Source organism: Eutrigla gurnardus, assembly GCF_963514095.1.
Source record: "Eutrigla gurnardus genome assembly, chromosome: 24".
NCBI classification, from domain to species: Eukaryota; Metazoa; Chordata; class Actinopteri; order Perciformes; family Triglidae; genus Eutrigla; species Eutrigla gurnardus.
The window spans coordinates 4,382,610-4,406,983 of NC_139935.1; the positions used below are offsets into that span (position 1 = coordinate 4,382,610).

The following is a 24,374-nucleotide window of genomic DNA, read 5'->3' on the forward strand; positions in this document are numbered from 1 at the left end:
CCCAGCCATTAAACGGGATATTTTCTTATTTCTATTAAATTTGACGTTGTTGTTCCAGACCAGACACACACACACACAGACACACACATCTCCCAGAATCCACCCTGGCACACTGCTGCACCCCCCACAGTGTCCCAGCAGGGTCTTAACACCTACCTATCAACTGGACTACAATGTGCTCCACGGCGAGCAGCTTTGCAGCACACTGGCTGAAAGGTTGCCACGGTTACAAGAAAGTGGCCCCTCCACCGAAACCGCTGGGGGTGGCACGGCGAAAGATGTGTGTGCGTGTGTGTGTGTGTGTGTGTGTGTGTGTGTGTGTGCAGGGTGACGGTGAGTTGCCAAGGAGACACTTTAGCCAACAGTGAAAAGGGGGCTTGTTGCTTCTGGCCATAGTAGACGGAGAATCACTGATGTGCTTCCAGAAACACACACATGTAAGATATACACACACACACACACACACACACACACACACACACACACACACACACACACACTACCATGTAGTATCCAATCACAGGACAGGCCAATAAAACCAGTAAAACAGGCTCTGACCTGCCCTCTTCTATAAAAAAACACCAGACATACACACCTGTAAAAGAAAGGCCGCCGTCAGCGTCACCCTGTTCAATAAAGGTTATTGAATTTAATCCAACAGAAGCTTTAAACGCACCGTTACCAGGAATAAACAGCACCAGCTGTGTAACACAGTTTCAATAAAAGCTGTCCAATTAAAGAAAAAAAAGTAGACTAACAATAGACGTTAACAAATCTCACCTCAATAAATGTTTACGGATGGATTTTAGTTCTTTAAACCACGCAAAGAAACCGCGCACCTTCGATTAAATCGCAAAGATTTATGGGAGCCACGCTGTGATGAGATGAAAGCATGACGTACATGTTATTCTATATTTCTTTACTGGACACAAAAATGATTCTTTGCCACGGCAGTCTCCTGGAGATTTTCATCACTTGAGACAACCGCAGAGCCAGTAAAAGCAAATCCAATTCATGTTATGGCCGATCAAAACTCCACTCCAATTAAAATCCTGTCCGATCATCAAGCCCCTCTCCGTCACTACCTGAATGCACCGGGCTCCGTCAGAAGAGATGACGGAGCGGGATGGAGCGCTGCGCTGGCAGTAATTGGGTTTAGCTGTTTAGATGTATGAGAGAATGGGGGACATATGGGCCGTACGGACCCAGCCTCCGACGAGATGAATGGCTTTAATAACTGGAGGGGACTTAAAAGGCCATTTCATAATTACTGCCTACCTCTGCTGGATTACAGCAGCGCGGGGGTTGGCAGGGTCCGGATGAGGGCTGTGTGGAGGCGTGCCATGTACACCGTGCACACACCTGCGTAACGCTATGCTTGTAAAGGGGGCTCCAGGTCTTTATGGACCCGGAACCCATCATGCATCATGTGACAGATGCAGGAGGATCCGACAGAACGGAGGATAACGAGATCCAGAGAGCAGTCCAGCTACTGAGGGAGACGCAGGCAGGTAATGAGCAGCCGCAGCAACACAGAGCAGCAGCTCAGGTCACTTCCTGACACGCCGCCGCCGCTCACACCTGAGGTCGCAGACGGCGGCCGCGTTGAAGGAGGAGAGTTCGGCCCGATGAGCACGGAAATCTCACAGATGTGGGGATGAGCATCGAGTTAAACCGGTGACTTTCAGCTTAAATCAGCGCCAACACGCCGGATGCAACGAATGGAGGGATGGAGGGAGGGAGGGATGGCACGGGCGGCGAAGCCACGGGGTCATCCACCGCTTCGGATCATCATCAGAAAACACACAAAAGAGGGAAATCGCTTGAACAAAGAGAAATCGCGGCGGCATCACAAGCCAGCACTGATTGGCAGTATTGTAGAAAGCTAGTATTGTGTGTGTGTGTGTGTGTATAATGTGTGTGTGTGCTGGATGAGCTCCCAGGTGTGTTGTAAGAGATGTTGGGGAGATGAATAAAGGGATACAGGTCCATTACTCCTCTGGCCGTCTGCATACATGCACACAAAACACACAGAGAGACGCTGCCGTTCTGGAAACTCAAAGGCTGGAGCGTGTTCAACATAATCACGGAAGGCTGGAGCAGATACAGCTGCAGAGGGAGAGAGAGAGAGGGGGGGGGGGCTGAAGATAACAGAGAGAGAGCAAATAAAAATGGCTCAGCCTGTTGAAAAGAAAGAGAATGAGAGTAATCACAAAGAGAGAATCGGAAGTGGGAGAGGAGGAGGAGGGAGAGAGGAGAAGAAAGAGAGATGCCGGCTTGGGATTAAGAGGATACTAAAAATGGGGATGAGCCTGGAGACAAAGAGGGAGAGAATAATCGGGAGGGAGAGAAACCAGAGAGCGACGTTGGAAGCGAGAAAAGGAAAGGAAAAGCTCTGCTGAAGACGGATACTCAGACTGGAGAACCGAGAGAGAGAGAGGGAGAGTGACGGAGAGGAAGATGGAGCGGGAGGAAAGTGAGCGGCGGCTCTCGCCAGAGAGGAAAAGGGTTTTAGCCAGATTAAAGAAGCCAGCAGGCCTCTTAAGACCATCCGGCTAATGAAATATGTCAAAGCCCATAAAGAAACACTGAGGCCATTTAGGATGGAGGGGTGGGGGGGGTGGGGGCGTGCAGCCAAGGGAAGTAGGCGAATACGCTGCGTCAGCAAAAATGAAAAACACGCAAAAGCCCCGTCGATACGCATTAGCTCAGACGTCAAGAGGAGAGGAGATGAAAAACGCTAGAAAGGAATGCTGCAGCAGAAAAATGGATCACTTTATATAAATCATATGGGCTGATCAGAAATGCCGGGAAAAATAGCATTAGGAGGAGCGAGGAGGAGGAGGAGCCACTTGTGTGAATGCTGAGTGCGGGGGATTTGAGGTCGCCGGGGGTCTGCGGTCATTTGTATTCCACCGACAACAGGCTTAGTTGTCTTGTTGCAGGTGGATTTAAGAGATCAGTGTGTGTGTGTGTGTGTGTGTGTGTGTGTGTGTGTGTGTGTAATCGAGACGCCGCCAACATCACGACGCTGGTCTAGATTCCTCTCTTACATAAGACTCTGTGTCGTTTTAGGATACGGTGGCTCTTCTGAATGAGACGCTCTGATTTATAAATGATTTCATTCTGCTTTTGAAGCCTTAATTTCAGATCTCTGTGGGCGATAATAAATCAATTTAATCAAATTCAGACTCCTGTTTGATTCCACCGAGAGGAAAAAAACTGACTTTATATTCTACATTTAACCAGACCAGGGTGAGGATGGGTGATGCCGGGTGAGGATGGGTGATGCTGGGTGAGGATGGGTGATGCTGGGTGAGGATGGGTGATGCTGTGTGAGGATTGGTGATGCTGGGTGAGGATGGGTGAGGATGGGTGAGGATGGGTGAGGATGGGTGATGCTTGGTGAGGATGGGTGAGGATGGGTGAGGATGGGTGAGGATGGGTGTGCTGGCTGAGGATGGGTGATGCTGGGTGAGGATGGGTGATGCTGGGTGATGCCGGGTGAGGATGGGTGATGCTGGGTGATGCCGGGTGAGGAAAGGGTGATGCTGGTTGAGGATGGGTGATGCTGGGTGAGGATGGGTGATGCTGGTTGAGGATGGGTGATGCTGGGTGAGGATGGGTGATGCTGGGTGAGGATGGGTGATGCTGGTTGAGGATGGGTGATGCTGGTTGAGGATGGGTGATGCTGGTTGAGGATGGGTGATGCTGGGTGAGGATGGGTGATGCTGGGTGAGGATGGGTGATGCTGGGTGAGGATGGGTGATGCTAGTTGAGGATGGGTGATGCTGGGTGAGGATGGGTGATGCTGGGTGAGGATGGGTGATGCTGGTTGAGGATGGGTGATGCTAGTTGAGGATGGGTGATGCTGGGTGAGGATGGGTGATGCTAGTTGAGGATGGGTGATGCTGGGTGAGGATAGGTGATGCTAGTTGAGGATGGGTGATGCTGGTTGAGGATGGGTGATGCTAGTTGAGGATGGGTGATGCTGGGTGAGGATGGGTGATGCTGGGTGAGGATGGGTGATGCTGGGTGAGGATGGGTGATGCTAGTTGAGGATGGGTGATGCTGGGTGATGCTGGGTGAGGATGGGTGATGCTGGTTGAGGATGGGTGATGCTAGTTGAGGATGGGTGATGCTGGGTGAGGATGGGTGATGCTAGTTGAGGATGGGTGATGCTGGGTGAGGATGGGTGATGCTAGTTGAGGATGGGTGATGCTGGGTGAGGATGGGTGATGCTGGGTGAGGATTGGTGATGCTGGGTGAGGATTGGTGATGCTGGGTGAGGATGGGTGATGCTGGGTGAGGATGGGTGATGCTGGTTGAGGATGGGTGATGCTGGGTGAGGATGGGTGATGCTGGGTGAGGATTGGTGATGCTGGGTGAGGATGGGTGATGCTGGGTGAGGATGGGTGATGCTGGTTGAGGATGGGTGATGCTGGTTGAGGATGGGTGATGCTGGGTGAGGATTGGTGATGCTGGGTGAGGATTGGTGATGCTGGGTGAGGATGGGTGATGCTGGGTGAGGATGGGTGATGCTGGTTGAGGATGGGTGATGCTGGTTGAGGATTGGTGATGCTGGGTGAGGATGGGTGATGCTGGTTGAGGATGGGTGATGCTAGTTGAGGATGGGTGATGCTGTGTGAGGATGGGTGATGCTGGGTGAGGATGGGTGATGCTAGTTGAGGATGGGTGATGCTGTGTGAGGATGGGTGATGCTGGGTGAGGATGGGTGATGCTGGGTGAGGATTGGTGATGCTGGGTGAGGATGGGTGATGCTGGTTGAGGATGGGTGATGCTGGGTGAGGATGGGTGATGCTGGGTGAGGATTGGTGATGCTGGGTGAGGATGGGTGATGCTGGTTGAGGATGGGTGATGCTAGTTGAGGATGGGTGATGCTGTGTGAGGATGGGTGATGCTGGGTGAGGATGGGTGATGCTGTGTGAGGATGGGTGATGCTGGGTGAGGATGGGTGATGCTGGTTGAGGATGGGTGATGCTGGGTGAGGATGGGTGATGCTGGGTGAGGATTGGTGATGCTGGTTGAGGATGGGTGATGCTGGGTGATGCTGTGTGATGCTGGGTGAGGATGGGTGATGCTGGGTGAGGATGGGTGATGCTGGGTGATGCTGGGTGAGGATGGGTGAGGATGGGTGATGCTGGGTGAGGATGGGTGATGCTTGGTGAGGATGGGTGATGCTGGGTGAGGATGGGTGAGGATGGGTGATGCTTGGTGAGGATGGGTGAGGATGGGTGATGCTGGGTGAGGATGGGTGATGCTGTGTGATGCTGGGTGAGGATGGGTGATGCTGGGTGAGGATTGGTGATGCTGGGTGAGGATGGGTGATGCTCGGTGAGGATGGAGTGCTGTGGGCCTGCTGACCTGCTCAGCTATAAATTCACAACTTAACTCTACTCTGTCAGCGGAGGGAGGCGGACTCAAGGTATATTTGAGAGAGAACACAAACTGGTCCATTTATTTCTAAGTGTTGCACCGCGTATCAAACACTTACCGCTCCTCTGCACCCCCAGAGATCCCACGTTGCTCTCATCGGCCACTGCAACACAGAAAACAACCACACGGTTAATAGTGGCACACACACTGGGACACGGAGACGGCGTGTAAATGGTTGGAATGGCATCTGGCGGGAGACGACTCCCTGCAGGAGTGAGACGGAGCGGCGAGGGAGGAAATGAAAAAAGAAGCCGAAATATAAGAAAAGCAGAAGGACGGCTGATACCGAGCTTGTGAGGGAAAATGAGAACAGATACAGATGAGACAATGAGAGAAATAATAAAGGGAGGAAAAGGAAAACAAGAAGAACCCCCACCCTCCTCCTCCTCCTCCATCATCTCATCTAACTGAACAGAACGCCGGTCAGCCGCTACGGCCGCTGCACCAGGAGACACAATAATAGGTTTTCATTACGCGGCCATTTCTCTTAAATAATCCTTTTCATTTTTTAGGAGGTCAATTTTTCCGCAGACTGAGAGAAAATGAGAGGAAGGGTGAATATGGTGGGGAGAGAGAGTGAGGGGGGGGGGGGCTGACGGGGTTCAAATAAACGGCAAGAACCGCCTGATAATAACCTGCATAGAAACATAAACCCAGACAAAGACACAGAAATACCTTTTCTTTGGGCACGGATGAAATAAAAAAAGACATAACACTTTTAAAGTTTGGGAATATTAAAAAAAATATATTGAGGGATGAAGAGGTGGCAGACAGACAGTTAATGAGACGGTCTATCTGCCCAGATTTCACCTCATGGCCTCTTGAGAGTACGACTGTGCTTTTAAGGCCGTTGGACGATCAGTCCTCGTCTGTCTCTGCTCTTTTATGGATTTTCCGTCCGTTGCACACAATGTCCTGTTGACACTGCCGCATTTTTCAGGCATAATCCTCCAGATTTTTACGAGATCGACCCCCATTTTTGATACTAATTATGGTTTTTTTCTACTGCAAAAGCCAGCCATTGTATTAACATCCAGGGAGCATCTCCCTGCATAGAACCGCCGTGGCGTCTGTGGATCCGGCTCGCCTCAATAAGCTTGAGGGGAAATGATGCACGCATGTAATCCCGTGCAATTCCACCTCGTTGATAACGGCCTCGCTCTCCTTACACCGTGTCAGACCTGTTGCACCGCCGATGCAGGCAGAACATTCCCGGGCATTAGATTGTGCTTTTATTGTGAAGGAGCCACAGAGAGCACGATGCATTTAAAGGGCCTTCTTTCAGGCTCGGCTGTTTGTTACCAAACTGAGCAAGAAGGTCAGTGCATGAATGACCGCTCCTTTATATCCAACCACTCTGACGTCTCCAGATTCTCCGTCCGCTCTGACGTTTCACTGCTCTTTCAACGTCTCAAAGACAGAATGACTTCTCCATTATTTCCCCCTCCGTCGTAAATGATGTTGTAGAATGTGAATGAGAGTGGAAACCATCGTTCTGCTGCTTTCAGGGCGCTTGTGGTTCAGCTGTGAGCGGAAGCCCCGAGTCAACAGGCTGTTTGCTGAGACGTCCGGGGGTCAATAAACGCTCACCCCGGTCTGTCAAGAGGAGTTTAATAAGCCGGGGCCGCTCGGTGGGTCGTGGCTCTTTAAATACGAAGACAGGGTCTCTCACACACACACACACACACACACACACACACAAGCTCTGCTAACTACCTTGTTTCAGCTCTGAGCACTTTGGAGAGGGAAGGGATGAATAGAACCAGAGATAACAAACACACACACACACACACACACACACACACACACACTCCCCAAAAAAACAGATTGGAATGGAGGACGGCCAGAGATGGAGATGGAAGCCAAAAAGGGGAGGCAGGTATTGGAGTGGGTCCTCGATGGGATAGAGCAGAGAGAGTGTGTGTGTGTGTGTGTGTGTGTGTGTGTGTGTGTGTGTGTGTGTGAGCAGACCACCCTCGTCCATAATGAAAGCCAATCAGCTTGGGTGGCAGAGGCGTGTGCTGCAGGAAGAAAGCCAATCCACTGAACCTAATGAAGCGCGATTGGAAATCAGAGCGAGCAAGAGAGGAGAGAGAGATGGATGGAGGGAGAGAGAGAGAGAGAGAGAGAGAGAGAGAGAGAGAGCAATGAACTTGTTGCCTTTCAGCAGAGAAAGAAAAGTGCGATAAAGAGACAAACAAAGATGGAGGGAAACAGGAAGAAAAGGAAAGAGAACTCTGTCCTCGTCCCAGCAGTCACATAGCCTGATGCATCAGCCGCTTACTTCATTACATTTCATATAGCGTCTGAACACGAGCCGTAGAGATTCGTTTGCTTCCGGGAGGCGGTTGCTTCCGTTTGCTTCGACTAATCGCTGCTGCTTGGCGGTGACGTATGCTATGCGCCGGAAGCCGGGTGGTTTAGCATTGTAGTCTTTTTGAGCATATTGAAAACATGTGTAGGCTATTGACATCCCACCGCCGTAAAACAACAACAAGAAGAAGAACATGTGTATTGACGAGTGTTGTCGTTTCTGTTCCTCAAATCTACGCATCAAAGGAACAATAACGCATTCAAAGATTATATTTGACAGTAAGACAGAAAGTCTGCTTTCAAAGTTCGGTTTGAATCTGATCAAAACACCGCTTCGCTCCAGTCGGATGTGCATGAAATGTTACCGAGTACTTGTCCGATTACAAAACGACACGGATATAATTAATACTTGGAAAGACAAGGAGACATCGGACACTGGAGCAAGTGCAAGTGTCGTTGAAAAAAGAGACAGAGAACCCACTCCGTCTAAAACTCCGAGGGATATAAAGAAATCTCGCCAGCTGGTAAATTAAACTTTTCCCAAACCCGGTAGGAAGAAGTCCAAAAACGTCTTTGCCCTCCAAAAAATTCGTCAAACATGCTTCTTGTTCTGGCTTTAAGTCTTTAATATCCTGAATAGTTTCAAGCACAGAGCGTATAGCTTCGCCGACATCCATCTCGTCAACTGTTTACCGCAGCTTGGGAACTACACCGGTATTTCAGTTTGGGCGCTTCAGTTCGACGTCATCGCCCGTCATCGCCCGTCATCGCCACATCTGCTCGCTGATTGGTCCGTCCGCTCTGGCGGACGGAGCAAACCGAAACGCATTGCTAGTTCCCTGACTATATGGTTGAGGCAAATTAAATTTGCCGGAACCAGTAGGCGGCGCTAGCCTGGCTAGCGGTCACAGGTAACACGAGAAGAAAAAGTATGAAGAAGCTAAATGAAGAAAAATGAGAAGAATGGAGGGAGGGACAGAAAGAAGAGGAGAGCAGGGACGAAGGTCGGACCAGGTTAATGCGAGGAAATAAGCCCCTTCGTTCCCGCCACACACACACACACACACACACACACACAGATTGGAAACCTCACGCCTTTCATTCACACACACACACACCAGACGGTGTGTGTTCATGCACATTGTTGGAAAGCCCCTGGGTTTATGAGTTCAGGAGGTCAAACCCCCTCAGGCCGGGGATAATACATATCACAACAAAGAAACGTAGTGATAAGAGGCATGTGATAGCTGTTGTGGTTGTGTGTGTGTGTGTGTGTGTGTAGTCCGGTGACATGGTTAGACTTGTATGTTGGCTGGCTTGTGATGGCTGAGACAAAAACATGTAGGGAGTTTTTTTTTTTTTTTTGGCTCCAGAAAATGGGTTCAATCTGCAGAGAACCAAAACAACAGCTTCTTTCATTGATGAAGTGTGTGTGTGTGTGTGTGTGTGTGTGTGTGTGTGTGTGTGTGTGTGTGTGTGTGTGTGTGTGTACATACCCAGGTCCATGCTTTTGGACGCTCTGTTGCGAGGGACGTTGTCCTTCTGAAAGTCACTGCAAAACAAGTGTCACAATCAATCCATCAACCGGCGGACGTTTACTCTTCAGCCGGAGTCCAAATCAGAGGAATAAAAGGTTTTCCAGTGACCGCGGTTGCATCGCCCGCACCAGAAATGACATTTAAAAAATCCACACAGACAACGGATCATTCAATTTGCTGCACTCCAGATGGCATGCTGGAGTTAAACAATAGCACACAGTGTCTTAAATAGACGTACAGGGAGAAACAGGAGTATTGATGCCAGATTCCGACTGTGACACAAGCACGTTTGTTTTCGGAGCCCTGAAACTCCGGCAGAGTTAACCATCACGGAATAGCTTATTCATAAAGCAAATAGGCGATTGCAATTAGGCCGTATGGCCTAAATAATGCATATCAGCTTTGTAATATTTAGTATAATGGCTCTTCTTTATCTCATAAGACAGCCCGTATTAAGACTGCCATTAGCCTATAATAACTCCGGCCCTGCGTGGCGTTAAATGGAGCGCTGATGGCGCGGCGTGCTGGCGGTCGGGTGTAGTGTGTTGGGTACCTCTGGCGAGGGGGAGTCGGTGTTAGGTGTCGATTCATTTCCTCCACGCCGCCGGGGGAGGGCGGCGGCGGGAAGCCTTCCTCGAAGTCCTCCTCGTCGGCGTTGCCGTAGTGACCGTAGCTGCCGTTGGCGGTCGCAGCGGGACGCGGAGCTGAGGAGAACAATACAAATTTTGTGTGAGTGGAATCAAAGAGAAACAAGAATAAGGTGGATTTTTAACACTAAACTGGATTGGCTTTCATGTCAGAGTTGCATCCTGATGCTCACGTTTTCAGTTTCACACGCAGCGATATGCAAATGTAGACATCAGACACAATGAGCATCCTTCCTTTGACGATCAATATCATCAATACAGACGTTTAGAAAGTGTGAGTGCTTCGTAAAATAATAAAAAAAAGAAACACATTCTAACAAAACTGAAACGCAAACAGTGTAAAGCCTTTGTGTACAAAATGAGTGTAACTGTTGTGAGTGTGACGGAGAGCTGACAGCGTCTCAGCGAGGGAGCATCCCAGGGGGCGAGGGAGACGGGGGAGAGAGATAAGAATTTAAAACAGTTTGTCCGACCTTCTTCTTTTTTTTTTTTTTTTTACACACACAACAGCACGCATGCTGCACAATCCCCCGTATGCAAATCCGTCCCACTTAGACGGCGTTTCATCAGCGGCGATGATACCAAGGTCAGATCTGTCTGCACATGAAAAGCAAACGCCTCGTTCAGGAAAAGAAAAAGGGAAAATAACACACACAGTTAATGACTTGCCATTCTCCGGGTAGAAAGACGGCGGGTCGAGAGTGAAAGGCGATATAAGAGGGATGTGTGGAGGATTAAGCTGGCGGTTACACACACTGTGTACACACTCTGAGTGTTGACTCCCGCAGCTCAAACGCTTTGCTGTGTGCTCACCACTTCCAAAGTTGCCGTGCGTGTAGTTGTTGGTCGTCATCGGAGGGTCTGTGTTTGGGGGTCGAGAGGGTCCCCGGTATCCGTCGTGGCCCCTGGGGTCCTGCCGACAGAGAGAGAGGAGGAGTGGTGGTTATTAACGGCCTCATATGCAAAAAAAATGTGCCAAAGTCGTCACTCGTGAAAAATTGATGATGAGATTTTCTTTTATCACCCAGAAGGATTCATGTCTTTTTATTCCCTTTTGAGACACAGAATAAATATTAGGTTTTTTGGCACAAATAACAGCAGAAGTCAACAAAAAGATAGTGAGTTTTTCCCCCCATCTCTCCAAAAACGTGTCTTGGTTTAAACTCCAATACAGAGTGGAATAAACCTTTGACACCGGCCTCAAAGAACCCAGCTGGCAAACACACACAGTTCAAGTGTGGAAGCAGCCTTTTCATTTCATTTTTACAGTAGAAGTCAAAAAACACACAGGAGGGTTTTACATGAACGCCGGCGCGCTCACATCTTGTAACCAATCAATTAGACGTGGGAACAAAAGCTTTACAACGATCCTCAGTCGATGCGGCGCCCGGGTGACGAAGAAAAAATGTCACAAAGTAGTGAAGTCGATGAGCAAGACGTTAAAAAAGTCTTTGCTTCAAGACGTTTAGCAGAAAAACGCTCTCTCGGCGGATGAGAAGTATCACAATTACAACAGAAGCATCCATAAATATATATATATATATATATATATACACACAGTATATAGGGATCGCCTTTGAAAAAAAAGGAAGTGTGGAAATGCGGTAATTAAGACGATCCTGAGAGTCCTGACAGGCACATTATCGAACGGCTCAGCACTACAAAAGGACCCCCCGCCCTGCGGAGAGGAGAGAGGGACTTGAAGTGCTGCTGGAGGATGAAAGAAGCATTCTGGTCAAAGAGAGCTATAGAACAGCTGTCACACACACACACCTCTATAGATTTATTTAAGTGTACAAAATAATGTTCCAGTATGTTTGTGGTACCAAAGCATGGGGGTGGGGGGTGTGTTCGCCGTGTCACGGAGTCCCTGGGGCATCATTAGTACCGAGCCTGCATTATTAATATGTCACAACGCCGTAGCTGTCAATCACCGGAGACGCTTAAACGCATCACAGCCATTCATCATACATCCATCCTTCCATCCTCCCATCCTTCATCCGTCCCGGTGAACTGACAAGTCGCCCCGAGGCCTTTGAAGCAGCCGGCAGGCCGCCAGTCCGATATCTTAATCCCACAACAATAAGTAAACAGGGAGGGGGTCCATCCTTCAGCCGGCCCCCACCTTCAGCAGCATGCGAGGGGCTTCTGGGGGGCTTAGCCTAGTGTGTCAGCCACATATCAGCGGGCTGCTTTTTGACTTTAACGCCGACGTCTCATATGGTTTTTTAGGTACTTTGAACTCACCTGAGTGAGAGGCGCTGTATAAATGACGTGGTGATGAAGTGGTAGATTTATTATTATGTCTAACGAGTGTGAGTGAGGAAGAGAAAGCTGTCATCGTCTCCTTCCTCGTAGTCTTTGGTGTTTGTTAGCGACGGTGGAGTTTTCTTCTGATGGAAACACACAAACACACAGCGACCGGGCCAGCTGACTGGACTAAATTTAATCATATCGCCATCGGCAACAAACTGTCAGGATCCCGCCTGATTGATAATTGAGACAAAAGAATAAATACGGTATTTATAAAAAGGTAAATGAGAGAATCTTATATATTTCATTGTAATGTTAGATCCTATCAGCCGTAGACGGAGCCGTCGCCGAGGGGAGCGTTCCTTTTTATCTGCCAGACTGGCGGGTTCGAGACTTTGAACTTTGAACTCCCATTTTATCTGCAGGCTTGGATAACTTAAACACACACACACACACTGTTTGGAGATGGAAACACCACAATGGGAAGGTCACAAGCAGTCAAGCCTCTAACCCGGTCTGAATTAATCAGTCATGGTTCAACGTGGAGCTCAATCGACTTAAATAAGAAAGTCCTCATCCGTCCGTTTGTGCTGCTTTTCTACATATAGTTTAATTCCACGTTGTTTCACTTTTATGAAACGTGTGAGTGACGAAAGGATAAAGAAAAGGTGTCAAGGAGAAGGAAGCAGGACGCCCAAACGGTGTTTAATAAACAAGCAGAGAAAAGAGAGAAACAAGCAGACAGACAGGCATGCAGGAGGCTGCAGATTCACTTTATTAGGCAGAGGTGAGACAGGCAGGCAGACAGAAAAGTAGGAGTTTATTCCCTTAAAACAATATGGAACTTAAAAAAAGGAACAGTTAAAAAAAAAACCTCGACACAAATAAAACAGAGAAAACAGGAGGGAGCAGATGAAGCCTTTATAGTCTGTTGAGAAACGGTGGAAAAGTTAGAGGATTAAGAGCAAAATGGCAGAAAGGAAGAATTAAGCACTGCTTGGACTTTATTGCTAATATAAATATATATAAAAAAGAGAGCTAAAAGTTGACAGTTAGTGTTGCTGGCGAAGGGAAAAAGCTTTCAGCCAGATTATTACGCCTCCACGCCTTCCTTCACTAGACTGTATTTACACGACATTTCATTCCTTCGTTGGAAATCTATCGTCATGGCAACGACTCATAACTAACTGAAGTTTTACCACACACGCGGTGTCAGAGACCCCCAGACAGCTGGAGGTGCTGGCGTGTGGCGAGGGCGCCGCTGTGTGCGTGGTAACGCGGGTGTGCGTCTCCGTGGTAACGCGGGTGTGCGTCTCCGTGGTAACGCGGGTCTGTGGGTGTGTGTGTGTTTCTGCTGAGACAGCGCGTGGGCGGCTCCCCGTACATCTGCCCCGCCATCGCCCTGATGTTCTCCGTGTAAGTGCCGCGCTGCGTGTGGGCGGCGTCCGGCGTCCGGCTGCGTGCGTGCCTGGACTTGAGGCCCTGATCGCCGCCGGTAACGAGACAATGGCAGCGTTCCCTGTGGGAGTCGGCGGGCGCGTTGAAGCTGCTCAGCGTCCGACTGTGAGGCACAAACTCGTACGCCGGCGCCGCTCTGCACGCGTCTTCCTGCCCGTACCCCCCTCCATCATCATCTCCATCGCCGTACTCGCCGTCCCGTTGCGTGAGGCCGAACGTGAAGCCGCTCCGCCTCTCCCTCTGTGTGTAACCATAGGTGTATCTGGTGTGCGTCTCCCCCGGCAACGGTGCGTAACGCTGCCTGTGGCTGTGAGGCAGCGGCTCGGACGCTCGCCTCCTCAGCGTGGGGAGGAAGGAGGAGGAGCGCGGCGGCGGGGGCGGCTGCTGGTGGCGGCGGGCGTCGCTCACTCGTACCTGATTGCTGGGGCCGGCGTGGTTGTGCTGCTGGTGGGCGGCGGCGGCGGTGAAGCCGTTGGCGGCGGGGTCCGGCGCCGGGCTGCCACTGCTCATCTGTAAGGGAAAAGAGGATGTTCACTGAACTACAGTTCCACGCCATCTTTACTGCGGTTATATAACACATCACTGGTCGCTGCTTGTGTCTTTGAACACATCGAGGGTTTTCATTATGCATACGCAGCCCTAAATGATGCATGTCACCAAACTCATCCCAGCAAACTCCGGGAGTCTGAGAAGTCGTCAACGTCAAGCGAAACCTTCAAAAAGGATCGCTGACAGGAAGTAGATGACAGGAAGTAGACGACGGGAATTCAGACTGTGATCCGGAGGAGGTGTAAAACATTTATGGGTTTGGATTTATCACTTAAAGACACTATGCTACGCTTTGAATATTGAGATTTAACACAGACTCTATGATAGTATTTTATTTTCTCAGCCTCAAAAATCAAGCTTGAGCACTTTGGCGACCTCAAAATGTCACTCTCTTCTATTCATGTTTCACCAAACAGCCAGAGATGTGATTTCTAATCCAGCGAGGTTAAAAGCGTCTGACGAAATGTAAAAACAGGAACACTAATTCATCCGTGAGCCTCTGTGGAGCACCGGAACTGAATTCCGTGATATTTACAGAAAACGCTTCCAGCAGGAGAGCGGGGTGATGATGTCATATCTACCTGTCGGGGGATTCGGAGCACCACCAGCTGGATGGTTCCCCTGGCGTTCCCCTCCGACGACATGGAGCGCCTCAGCGTCTCCATGGCGGCGTGGTTGGAGCGTCCGAGCAGCGACTCGCCGTTCACCGCCAACATCTGGTCGTTCACGCTCAAGCGGCCGTCCTGTCGGGGAGACGGGGAGCGTTATCAGCGTTTATTCCAGCTTAGGAAGCAAAACTTTGGGTTTTTATCGTGTCATGATGGTAAAAAAAACGAATCCGACATAGAATAAGACACACACGACTGGTCACCGATAAAGTGAGAGAGAGATAAATGTGAGAGAGTGGAGTGGAAAGTGGAAGAAGGGGGAGGCAGGAAAATTGTAGAGTTAGCAATCTAGTGAGAGCCGGAGAGCCATGATAAATACATGGAGGGGCTAATGGAATAGCCTCCGTGGGCACTAAATCACTTCTAAGTGTTTTAAATAGCAGCCTCTCATAGAGAGGCAACACAGAATGGTGCCCTAGGGGGAGGGGGGAGGGAGGGGGGAGTGGACGAGTGAGAGAGAGAGAGAGAGAGAGAGAGAGAGAGAGAGAGAGGAAAGCAATGTGGAGGGCAATATTTAAAAAAAAAGAACAATAAAGATGAGAACGGAGACACTAAAGACCTGTGTGTGTGTGTTTGTGTGTGTGTGTCTTTAGTGTGTGCGTGTGTGTGTGTGTGTCTTTAGTGTGTGTGTGTGTGTGTGTGTGTGTGTGTGTGTGTGTGTGTGTGTGTGTATGTGTCTTTAGTGTGTGTGTGTGTGGAGTCATGATCGGTCCATTATGGTCAGCGATGCCCTTTGACCCCGTCTCATTAACAAGGCACCGTCGGGGCTGACCTCCGATGCAGACTGGGACACACACACACACACGCGCACACACACACACACACACACACATCAAATCCAAGGCCGTCATTAAAAATGGATGCTTGTGCCAAATATCAGCGGGTCTGTGATATTCCCTATTAATATCTTCCCTCTCTAAGTAAGCGGCGGCAGCACGCTACATGTAATTTTAATTTGTTTTCTTGAGCACACTCTTTGATATGATCGTGTGACAGGATCGGGGATAAAGTACATTTTTATTTGGGGGGGGGGGGGGGGGGGATATAATTGAGGCCTCGGGCCCCGACAGCAGCCAAAACTATTTAATGGAAATAGGTTAGATCTCTCCGTGACGCCGCTCCGTCTCCTCCCTTCTTCTTCTTCTTCTTCTGTGTGATTTTGTCTGCGACTCCGGGGACGCCCGGGTTTCCTCCTCGGCGCCCGGCCCGCCGCTGCAAACTTGCGTCGGCCCCTTAGCTGCTTTTCATTAGCATGCATCAACACAAGCGAATGTATTGTGTTTCTCCTGAGTGTCTCCACTTCTCACTTAGCTTTTTCTCCTCTTATTCATCTGTTTCCATCTCTCTATTGTTCAATACTGCTCATTGATTCCCTCCCTTGTTCAACGGCTGTCTTCTATCAATGGGCTCCCTCCCTCCCTCCCTCCCTCCCTCCCTCGCTACTGTCCGCCTCCCTTCCTGCATGTCTTTCTTCCTCTTATGTGGTATCTTGTCCCAGAAACCTGCTTCTCAGTCAGCCGGAGATCTTACTCGGCCGTTCTGTCGGAGCGTTATCCGCGTCGGCAGCTGTCGGAAAAACTACTTCTGAGGGCACTTTGGGGAGACGCTGTCTGGCCGTCCTGATCCCAGACCAGCCGTTTATCTACGACGCCACGCTCGTCTCCGCGCCTGCTCGCCGTGCGGCGCTGATCTGGGAGCAGCGGCGAGGGCTGTGAGGAGTTGCGAGGGGGGCCAGATACGGAGGCCAAGTGGAGGATTCTTCAAAGTGCTGAAACGGGACGTTTCCTTTCCTGATGCACTCACAACTTGAAGTGAGCGCTGAGTGATGCAGATAAGACGGCCGCGGCGCTGATGTGACGAGGACACTCGGGGTCAAGAGGAGGCAAAGGTCGAGGGGAAGGCGGGGCCTCGGAGAAAGACAGGAAATGGGTTGGAGAGGCGAGAAACAAAACATCCCAAATAAATACGATAAAAAATACCCGGCTGACCAACACATGTATACTTTGGATTGTTGTGGTGCTCTTTTTACATGCTTTCTGATCCTTTTATGTCCGCTGTGACTCCGACAACGCCATGGCAACGCAACGCTGAATCAGTAAACGTGGTAGGGGTCGTGACGCGGTGACAAAGACGGCCGCTGAAGGCCCTGTGGGAGGAGCCTCTACCTTGTAGGCGGCGCCCCCGTGGATGATGGACTTGATGAAGATGCCCAGGTCCTCCCCGGTCTCTCTGGACTTGTTGCCCTTCAGGCTGACCCCGAGGCCGGCCGAGCCCGATTCGTTGAGGGGGATCTCGTACATCAGCTGCTCCCTGCCGTCCTCCAGCACCAGACTGCCGACCTCTTCCCCTTTCTGGAAGACAGATTTAAGACTCTTAGAACGTACTATTGCTATTCTAACCCCTACTTTACATAATAATTGTTGTATATGAACGCTGTAGATTGAGGTGGCTGCACCGAATCCAAGGCAAGCTGCTCCTGATTAGACTTCACACCGGGAAAAGAAAAGAAACAGATTACAGTCGGATGGAGGAAGGTGGCGGGGGAAGAGAAAGAGGAGCAGGTGTTGTGCACTGGAAAGAGAGATGACGGCGTGGTGAGAAAAAGAAGAAAGCGACTGTCGAGAGGTTATTCCATTTGGAGATGAAAGGCGCAGACGGAGAGCGAAGCCATTTCTAAAGGAAACATAATAACCTCTTCATACCTCCTCCCGGAGCACGGTGTGGGAGGAGAGGGGAGGGATGGAGCGAAGGTGAGGGTGGAGGCGCGGAGGAGCAGTTTAAAGTAATAACCCGTGCCTGAGGTACACCCGCTCCTCTCATTCACCCCCTCCTCACTCTGTACATTTCATCCTAATCTCTCAATCTCACTGTACACCTCCCCGCCTCCTCCCAGGGACTCCCCCCGCTCACAGCTTCCCTACCTTCCTCAGGTCTCTCTCTCTCTCTCTGCAGCAGAATATTACATTAGAAAGAGACAAAAAAACACAACAAAAGGAGAAAAAGGAAAATGTCTGTCATTAGAGGAAAAGCCAGGTTGAGGCGCCTCAACACCACTTCACTCCAAAGCCCTTCTTTAAAGAGGACGGACGGAAGGTTAAAGGTGTGTGTGTGTGTTTCTCCCGCTCTTCCTCCTCTGAATGACTAAATAAAGACAAAGTGTAGCTCGTAAAGCAGGACAATGCCAGCGAAAATATATATATATATATATATATATATATATATATACACGTTGCCAGCTCTCCCAGAGGATTGCAGCAGCCTTACATCATGGCGTCTCTCCCGTCACTGCGGCGCATGCGGCAAATATGAATATATTGCCGGGATCCAGATCACGCGAGATGACGAACCGGACTACGATGGGTAAAGCACTCCAGTATCATCCCTCTTAAGATTCCTGACGCTGTGCTGCTTCGTCTAGCTGCCTAATTAAAACAGCGGGCCGTTAAAGCCTTTAGGCCAGGAGGCAGGCTGGGAGGCAGAGCTCAACCTGCACCCGGGTAAATGAACGTACCCATGCAAGTCGCTGCTCCTACTCTGGATTCACGACAGATGACGGCTCAGTGCCTATTAGTTAGAGTAGCTTAAAGACAACCTTTACAAAAACGACTGCAATGGTTACCGTGATTGATCCCGTCTTTTTCAAAGTTCAGCTACCTGAGTACAAACTCCTTCAAGAGTCCTGGGATCTATTTTCCGTTTCACTACAATACAAGACTTTCAGCCGGGGCTTTTTTCTTTTTTTTTTATCAACAAGGCGCTTCGGAGTGCCGTTCCTCAAAACCAGAGGAATTACAGAGACAATCTGCTACTTCCTGCGTGAGAGACACTTGAGAAGACTCGGGTGGCAACCTGGGAGGTTTTAAGCGCCGCTGTGATCTCGCTGCAATAACACGCAAGGTGAACGCGGCCGAATCAGGAAACCGAGACACTGAACAAGTCGTGAAAGTCACACAAACGCAGCGTGTTTATTTATTGTAGCTGATTTAGATCTATTTACGAGTGGATCTCAGCGGTGGTCCGAATGCACTCCCAGATCCCCTCTAATGCCCTTACCTCGGGGGCAGATTGGGTCCCCAGGGTGGCTGAGACCCCTTGGCTCCACTCCACGACCCCCCCCCTCCCTCCCTCCACTCATCGCCCTGAGCAACAGCTCTTTAACAGGCTTTAAGCCAGGAGAGAGACCACCCTCTTCAACACCCAAATGAGGAGACAAAAAGGAGCTTTTTCTTACCCCGGGGTGGGGAGGGAGGGGTGATACACCACGATTACACACAGAGCCTTTTGTCGCTGAGGATTTCTAAATGGGGGGGGGTTCAAAGCGGTGGGATTAGCGGCGAGAGCGACATTCAATTAAGATGAGATCTCCCGGAGCTCGACGGCAACGATGGAGCTGCCAATTAATCGCCTTAATGTCTGCCTCTCCACCGCTTTACACCTTTACCTCACAATGAAGAGAAAGGGAAGCCAAATGACTGATGGAGGGATAATTCTGAGGAGTCGGACGGGGGAAGGGGAGGGAAAGAAGAGCTTCAGCCCTGAGACGGAGGACAAATAAAAAAAAAAAAAGACAAGCTGCCCGACGACCCCGTCTTCCTGTGATCTGGCCTAGGCTCGCCGGCAGCCGAGGGTCAGCCATGTGCAGAGCGACCCCTCCATCCTGTCCTCGGCTTCGGACGCACGCCTTTCACGCTCTGATCTCCGTCAGGGACAAAGCCATAAAGAGGCAGAAGCGCTGACAGAGCGAAACTATGACTTGAAGTTATCACGTTTTAATTACCGGGGAGGGTGTGAGATCATCAATACCATCTCTATTGAAACCAATCGATCGGCGGTTCCGCTACTTCCTGTAAAAGTCTCCGCTGCTTTTACAAGAGGGATAACAACGAACGTGAGAATAGCGGGGAATATAAATCTTGTAGTCTGGCAGCAGGATGGTGCAGTGAGAACAAAACGCAGCCTTTTTAACAGACAACCCGGACTGCTGGTTCAGCAAGCCGGTTCTTCCTCTGGCAAAACACTGACCCCTGACCCCTGAGTCGACCTCTAAGTAAGCAGTTATGTCGCCTACATTGTTAAGAATAAGCTCGTACATATTGGTTATTGAGATACGAAATGACACAAAGATGTGTGAGCCCTCCTCCGCATCCCACAATGCATTTCTACCATCAGTACTTTTAAACTAGAGGAGCATTTATAGAAAAGCTGGATTTTTCAAGTCAATTCCAACAGATAAACAAGTCCTCCTTACTATATGCTATAAATGCTCCCAGATATCCCGTCTGATATTGTTTGTGTGTTTGATTTTAATTAAAACATTGTGTGAGCGCTCTCAGCTGGAGAAAATGAAACCTTGATATATGCAATAAGCTGATATTGAAGATTCAGCCAATTAATCAGGGCAGCCACTGAATGTAAAACTGCAATAATGAACTCCTGATTTGCATCTGATTATTCTTTTTTTCTTTCTTTTCGGTATGAAATATGACCGAAGTAATGTGGATTCTTAAAGCCAGTTGGAAAAACACCCTAAATATTCATGAGCGGCCACAACTAAGTCAGACGCCGACGCACGAGTGTTTGTTTGTGACAGGCGAAGCAGATGGCATCTCCATCGCCATCGTCATGGCGTCTTCTGAATGGAGCGAGCCGCTCCTCGCTACATCCCCGCTATAGTTTCCTGCTCGAGAGCAGCAGGGGGAGAAGAGTCGCAATTAAAACCTGCAAACGGAGAAGAGGATTCGAGTTTCGGGTGTAGATTCTGGAAAGACGGAGACGTGTGTTTCGTTCATTTGGACGCTCTAAATGATGAACTTTTTCCTCCTCCGGATAGTTTCTGCATCTGTGTGTTTATGTAATCCTTTTTGAGGGTCTGCACAGAACCTCCTGAGTGTGTTGTGCTGTGTGTGTGTGTGTGTGTTAATATGCATGTGTGTGTGTGTGTGTGTTTGGGGACATCAAACTGTCTTTGAGGTGGAGGACTGTGCTGGAGATAAGGGCCAGATCTCACGGGGCAACAACAACTTCAACAGCCTCGACAGAGAGACAGGAGTGAAGGCTCTCTCTCATTCTACTCCCCCTCCCTCCCCCCTCCCTTTTTAAGTCTCTAATGCCCAAATATAAGCAAGTGTTAGATGAAGACTGTAGAGGCTCATCAAAGTGCACTTGTTATGCCAAGCCTGCTGGGCCATTAATGAGGGCAAACTATTTTCGGAAGCAGCAACTTGGCTGTTTAAAAGATTGTGTGATGTGTTCGCCTGTGCACGTGTGTGTGCATGTGTGTGTGTGGTGTGTGGGTTTTTTTTTTATCAAGGTGTTTAGGAGTTTGTGTGTGTGTGCGTCGCCGCTCTAGGTGTGAATATGCATCAGTCACTACAAAGCCCCGGTGCGTTTTCCTCAGAGCGCTTTGAAGTAGCGGAGAGGGAACGATCAGAATAAGTGTGTGTGTGTGTGTGTGTGTGTGTTTATTGATGAAATGTCCCCAGTGAGATGCGGTCAAACTGTGGCAGTTTTACAACGTGGACGCTGACCTCTGACCCCACCAGTCGCTGCAGGTAAGCGGACGCTCAACACCCGCGGCGCGCCGACATGATATGCCCCCGCGTTTCCTGTTGGGGCCGCTGTGGCTCGTGTGTGTGTGTGTGTGTGTGTGTGTGTGTGCCCGACTTCCTCTGGCATCGCTGTGTCAACAAGCCGGAGTGGGACAGGAAGGCCGGAGCGTGGCTTTCTGTGTTTACAGGCGAAAAGGGCATCGCGGCGAGGAGGGGACACGGGAAAAGGAAAAGATGACACAATGTGAAGGAAGTGTGATGAAGGCGGGGGGAAAGACCCAGGGCATGGTTGCTGCGGCGATGGCCGTCGCTCTCTTACCAGCTCCCGAGGCAGGAAGATGTCCTCCTGCCGCGCCACCACCACACACACACTCTCTCCCTGCCGGGTGCTGCGCAGCATCGCCACCAGCTCCTCCTGGTTACGGCCCGTCATGTCCATGCCGTTCACCTGCACGCACAAACAGAGAGGTCAACACATTATATTCTGGATGAGGTGGTCTTAAAACCCTCCCTGCAGAGATCGACAGGCTGATGGCCGTCTTACCTCCAGGATGCGGTCTCCCGGCTGCAGGCGGCCATCTTTGACTGCTGCGCCGCGCGGCAGGATGTTCTTCACCAGGATTGGCCCCGGCCCGTGGACCGAGGAGTCCCGGGTTACCACGGTGAAGCCCAGACCCTCGGAGCCTGCGGGGAGGAAGCAGCCTGCGTCACGGTGTGCATCAGGGACGTGAAATCCCCCCACAGGCCAGACCGGAATTTCTACATTTTATTACTTTTAATTATGTTTTAATTGAATTCTCGCTCTCGTCCCCCTGCTCTGTCACATTCATCCTCTCTCTCCCTCCCTCTCCACTCCTGTCCTGCTGAACCCAGTCTGCCGTTTGAGCATCTTCCTCCACATTAACTACTGTTTAAGTGCCTGTTTCCCTCCGGGGGGTTTGTTGCCTGGCTCAGGCTCTGAGCCGCCGGGAGACGGCTCTCTCCTTGCCGGATTAGACAGACTCTGCCTTTAATTTCACGTGTGAGCGGGCCGAACGGTGGCTGACGAAGGGAGGTGGAGGGAGAAGATGGAAGGAAGGTGGAGGCGGAGGGAGGAGAGAGAGAGAGAAGAAGCTGAGGGATATTATTCCCGTCTCTAGCTTCCCTCCCCGGGGACGCAACGTGATTTCCACAAAGATTTTCCTTGTGGGTGTGTGAGCCTGCGTTTATCTGTGTGTATACATTTACAAGTGTGTGTGTGTGTGTGTGTGTTTCTGAGGCCACACACACATACACATGCATGAGCCATCAACCCCCAGAGCCTCCACCCTCTCCCTTTTTTCACGGCCTCACAGGCCCCAAGCCATGAGTGAAATGTACCACGCTCCGTGTGTGTGTGTGTGTGTGTGTGTGTGTGTGTGTGTGTGTGTGCGTGCGCAGGGCAGAGCAAAGCCGGCGTGGCATACTAAAGGCGGTGAGCGATGCTATCTGGTCTCCGAGCTAAGCTTCTGCCTGCCCTACATTAGCGCACCTAAACCTCACCGCCTGTCAATCACGGGGAGAAAGAGCCTGTTGCCAAGGGAGAGGGTGTTAGAAACCCCATAATATCCTCTCCTCTGATCTTGCATCAGGTGAAAGGGATGGAGGGAGAGGACTAACAAAAGAAGGATGGAGGGGAAAGGAGAAGAAAATAGGAGGGATGAAAAGGTAGAGGGGAAAGAAAGGAGGTTCCAATACAAGGAGTGAAAAGGGCTTTGAGCCGGAGCTGCAGAGTGTGGAGACCAATTTCTTCTATTCTTTCATCTGGATATCTCCCTGCTTTTCTCTGGGTACCTGTAGCAAGTGTGTGCATGCGGCCCAATTACAGGTATCCTTTCAACACCCCCGTAACACTACAGGTGACAAGAACAGAGCCTATTCACGGTCCCACGATCTTATTCCAGTGCTATCAACACATCGGCGCTGCAGCACTGATGTGTTTCAGAGGGATAATGGAGAAGTCGGGACTGATCCGGGCCGGGCTCAAATCGAAAAGCACAACATTCAGGAGAAAAACATGAAAAAGATCTGCTTTCAATATGGACTAAAATTGACTTTATATGGGACTATTTCTTTGCCTGGAGTAAGCAAACCAAAACAAATCCAGGGGTTGCAAATCAGCTCTTCATTACATCAGAAAATCAAACCTGGATAAAAGCCGTAAATAAGCACGGATGTCAAAACGCCCAGAGAGGACGAGGAAGGGATAAGAGAAAGCTCCACGTGAAGCACCAAACCTTTTGTTGATGTGTAACTTAGAAACTCAGTTGACAGGGAAAAAACATGAGACATAAAACTATTTCAAGTTGTTACAGAATGGTGAAAGGAATATCAAGTTGTGATCAAAAAGAATTTCTAAGTGCATTTTCATAAATGTGGGTGATGAGCGGTCGAAGAAGAGGCTGAAACAGACTCAAAAAGATTTACCTTTCCTCAGGTCGATTTTTAGCTTCTTGCTGTTCTTCCTGCTTGTGAGGTTGGCCAGACCAGGACCAGGACTCCGACTGTCCAGGGGGCTCTGGCTCCGCGTCCTGGGTGTCGGGGAGGGGCTCGCCCTGCCCGGCGGTAAGGAGGGGACCCTCTCCAAGGATCGGAGCTGGAGCTCCGCTGGCGGCGTGTTCCCCCCGGTCGGCTCCGGGGTCTTGGCGCGCGCCACTTGCCGCCTCGCTTCTAGCTTGGAGTTGAGTTTGGGATCTGCTTGGGGGTCGGGTCTGGCGCGGACCGCCGTCGGACTCTTTGCTTTCGCGGAGGAGTCTTTGGCGTCGCCGGTGAACAGCTGACCGATCAGGCTCTTCTCGTAGCGCGGCTTGTTGGCCGGCGGGAGGACCTCCAGGTGCACGGAGGCGGAGGAGGACGCGGTCATCGCCTGGCGGAACACTTCCTGTGACCTGAGAGGGGCGAGGCGGAGGGTTCGGCTTCGTTGAT

The 24,374-nt window shown here is 50.3% G+C and overlaps 1 protein-coding gene across 3 annotated transcripts in view; it reads right to left on the bottom strand.

The window, feature by feature from the left end:
* Positions 1-24,374, bottom strand: part of pard3ba (par-3 family cell polarity regulator beta a) — an 88,393-nt gene that overhangs the window by 37,915 nt on the left and 26,104 nt on the right. For all 3 annotated transcript variants that reach the window (XM_084004802.1, XM_084004801.1, XM_084004803.1), the window contains 10 exons: positions 23,877-24,337; positions 21,976-22,115; positions 21,751-21,879; positions 17,049-17,234; positions 14,797-14,958; positions 14,081-14,176; positions 10,769-10,868; positions 9,862-10,012; positions 9,267-9,322; positions 5,516-5,560 (listed from right to left, as the gene is read on the bottom strand). In XM_084004802.1, the coding sequence (XP_083860928.1) occupies positions 5,516-5,560; positions 9,267-9,322; positions 9,862-10,012; positions 10,769-10,868; positions 14,081-14,176; positions 14,797-14,958; positions 17,049-17,234; positions 21,751-21,879; positions 21,976-22,115; positions 23,877-24,337 (1,526 nt within the window). The remainder of the gene's footprint in view (positions 1-5,515; positions 5,561-9,266; positions 9,323-9,861; positions 10,013-10,768; positions 10,869-14,080; positions 14,177-14,796; positions 14,959-17,048; positions 17,235-21,750; positions 21,880-21,975; positions 22,116-23,876; positions 24,338-24,374) is intronic.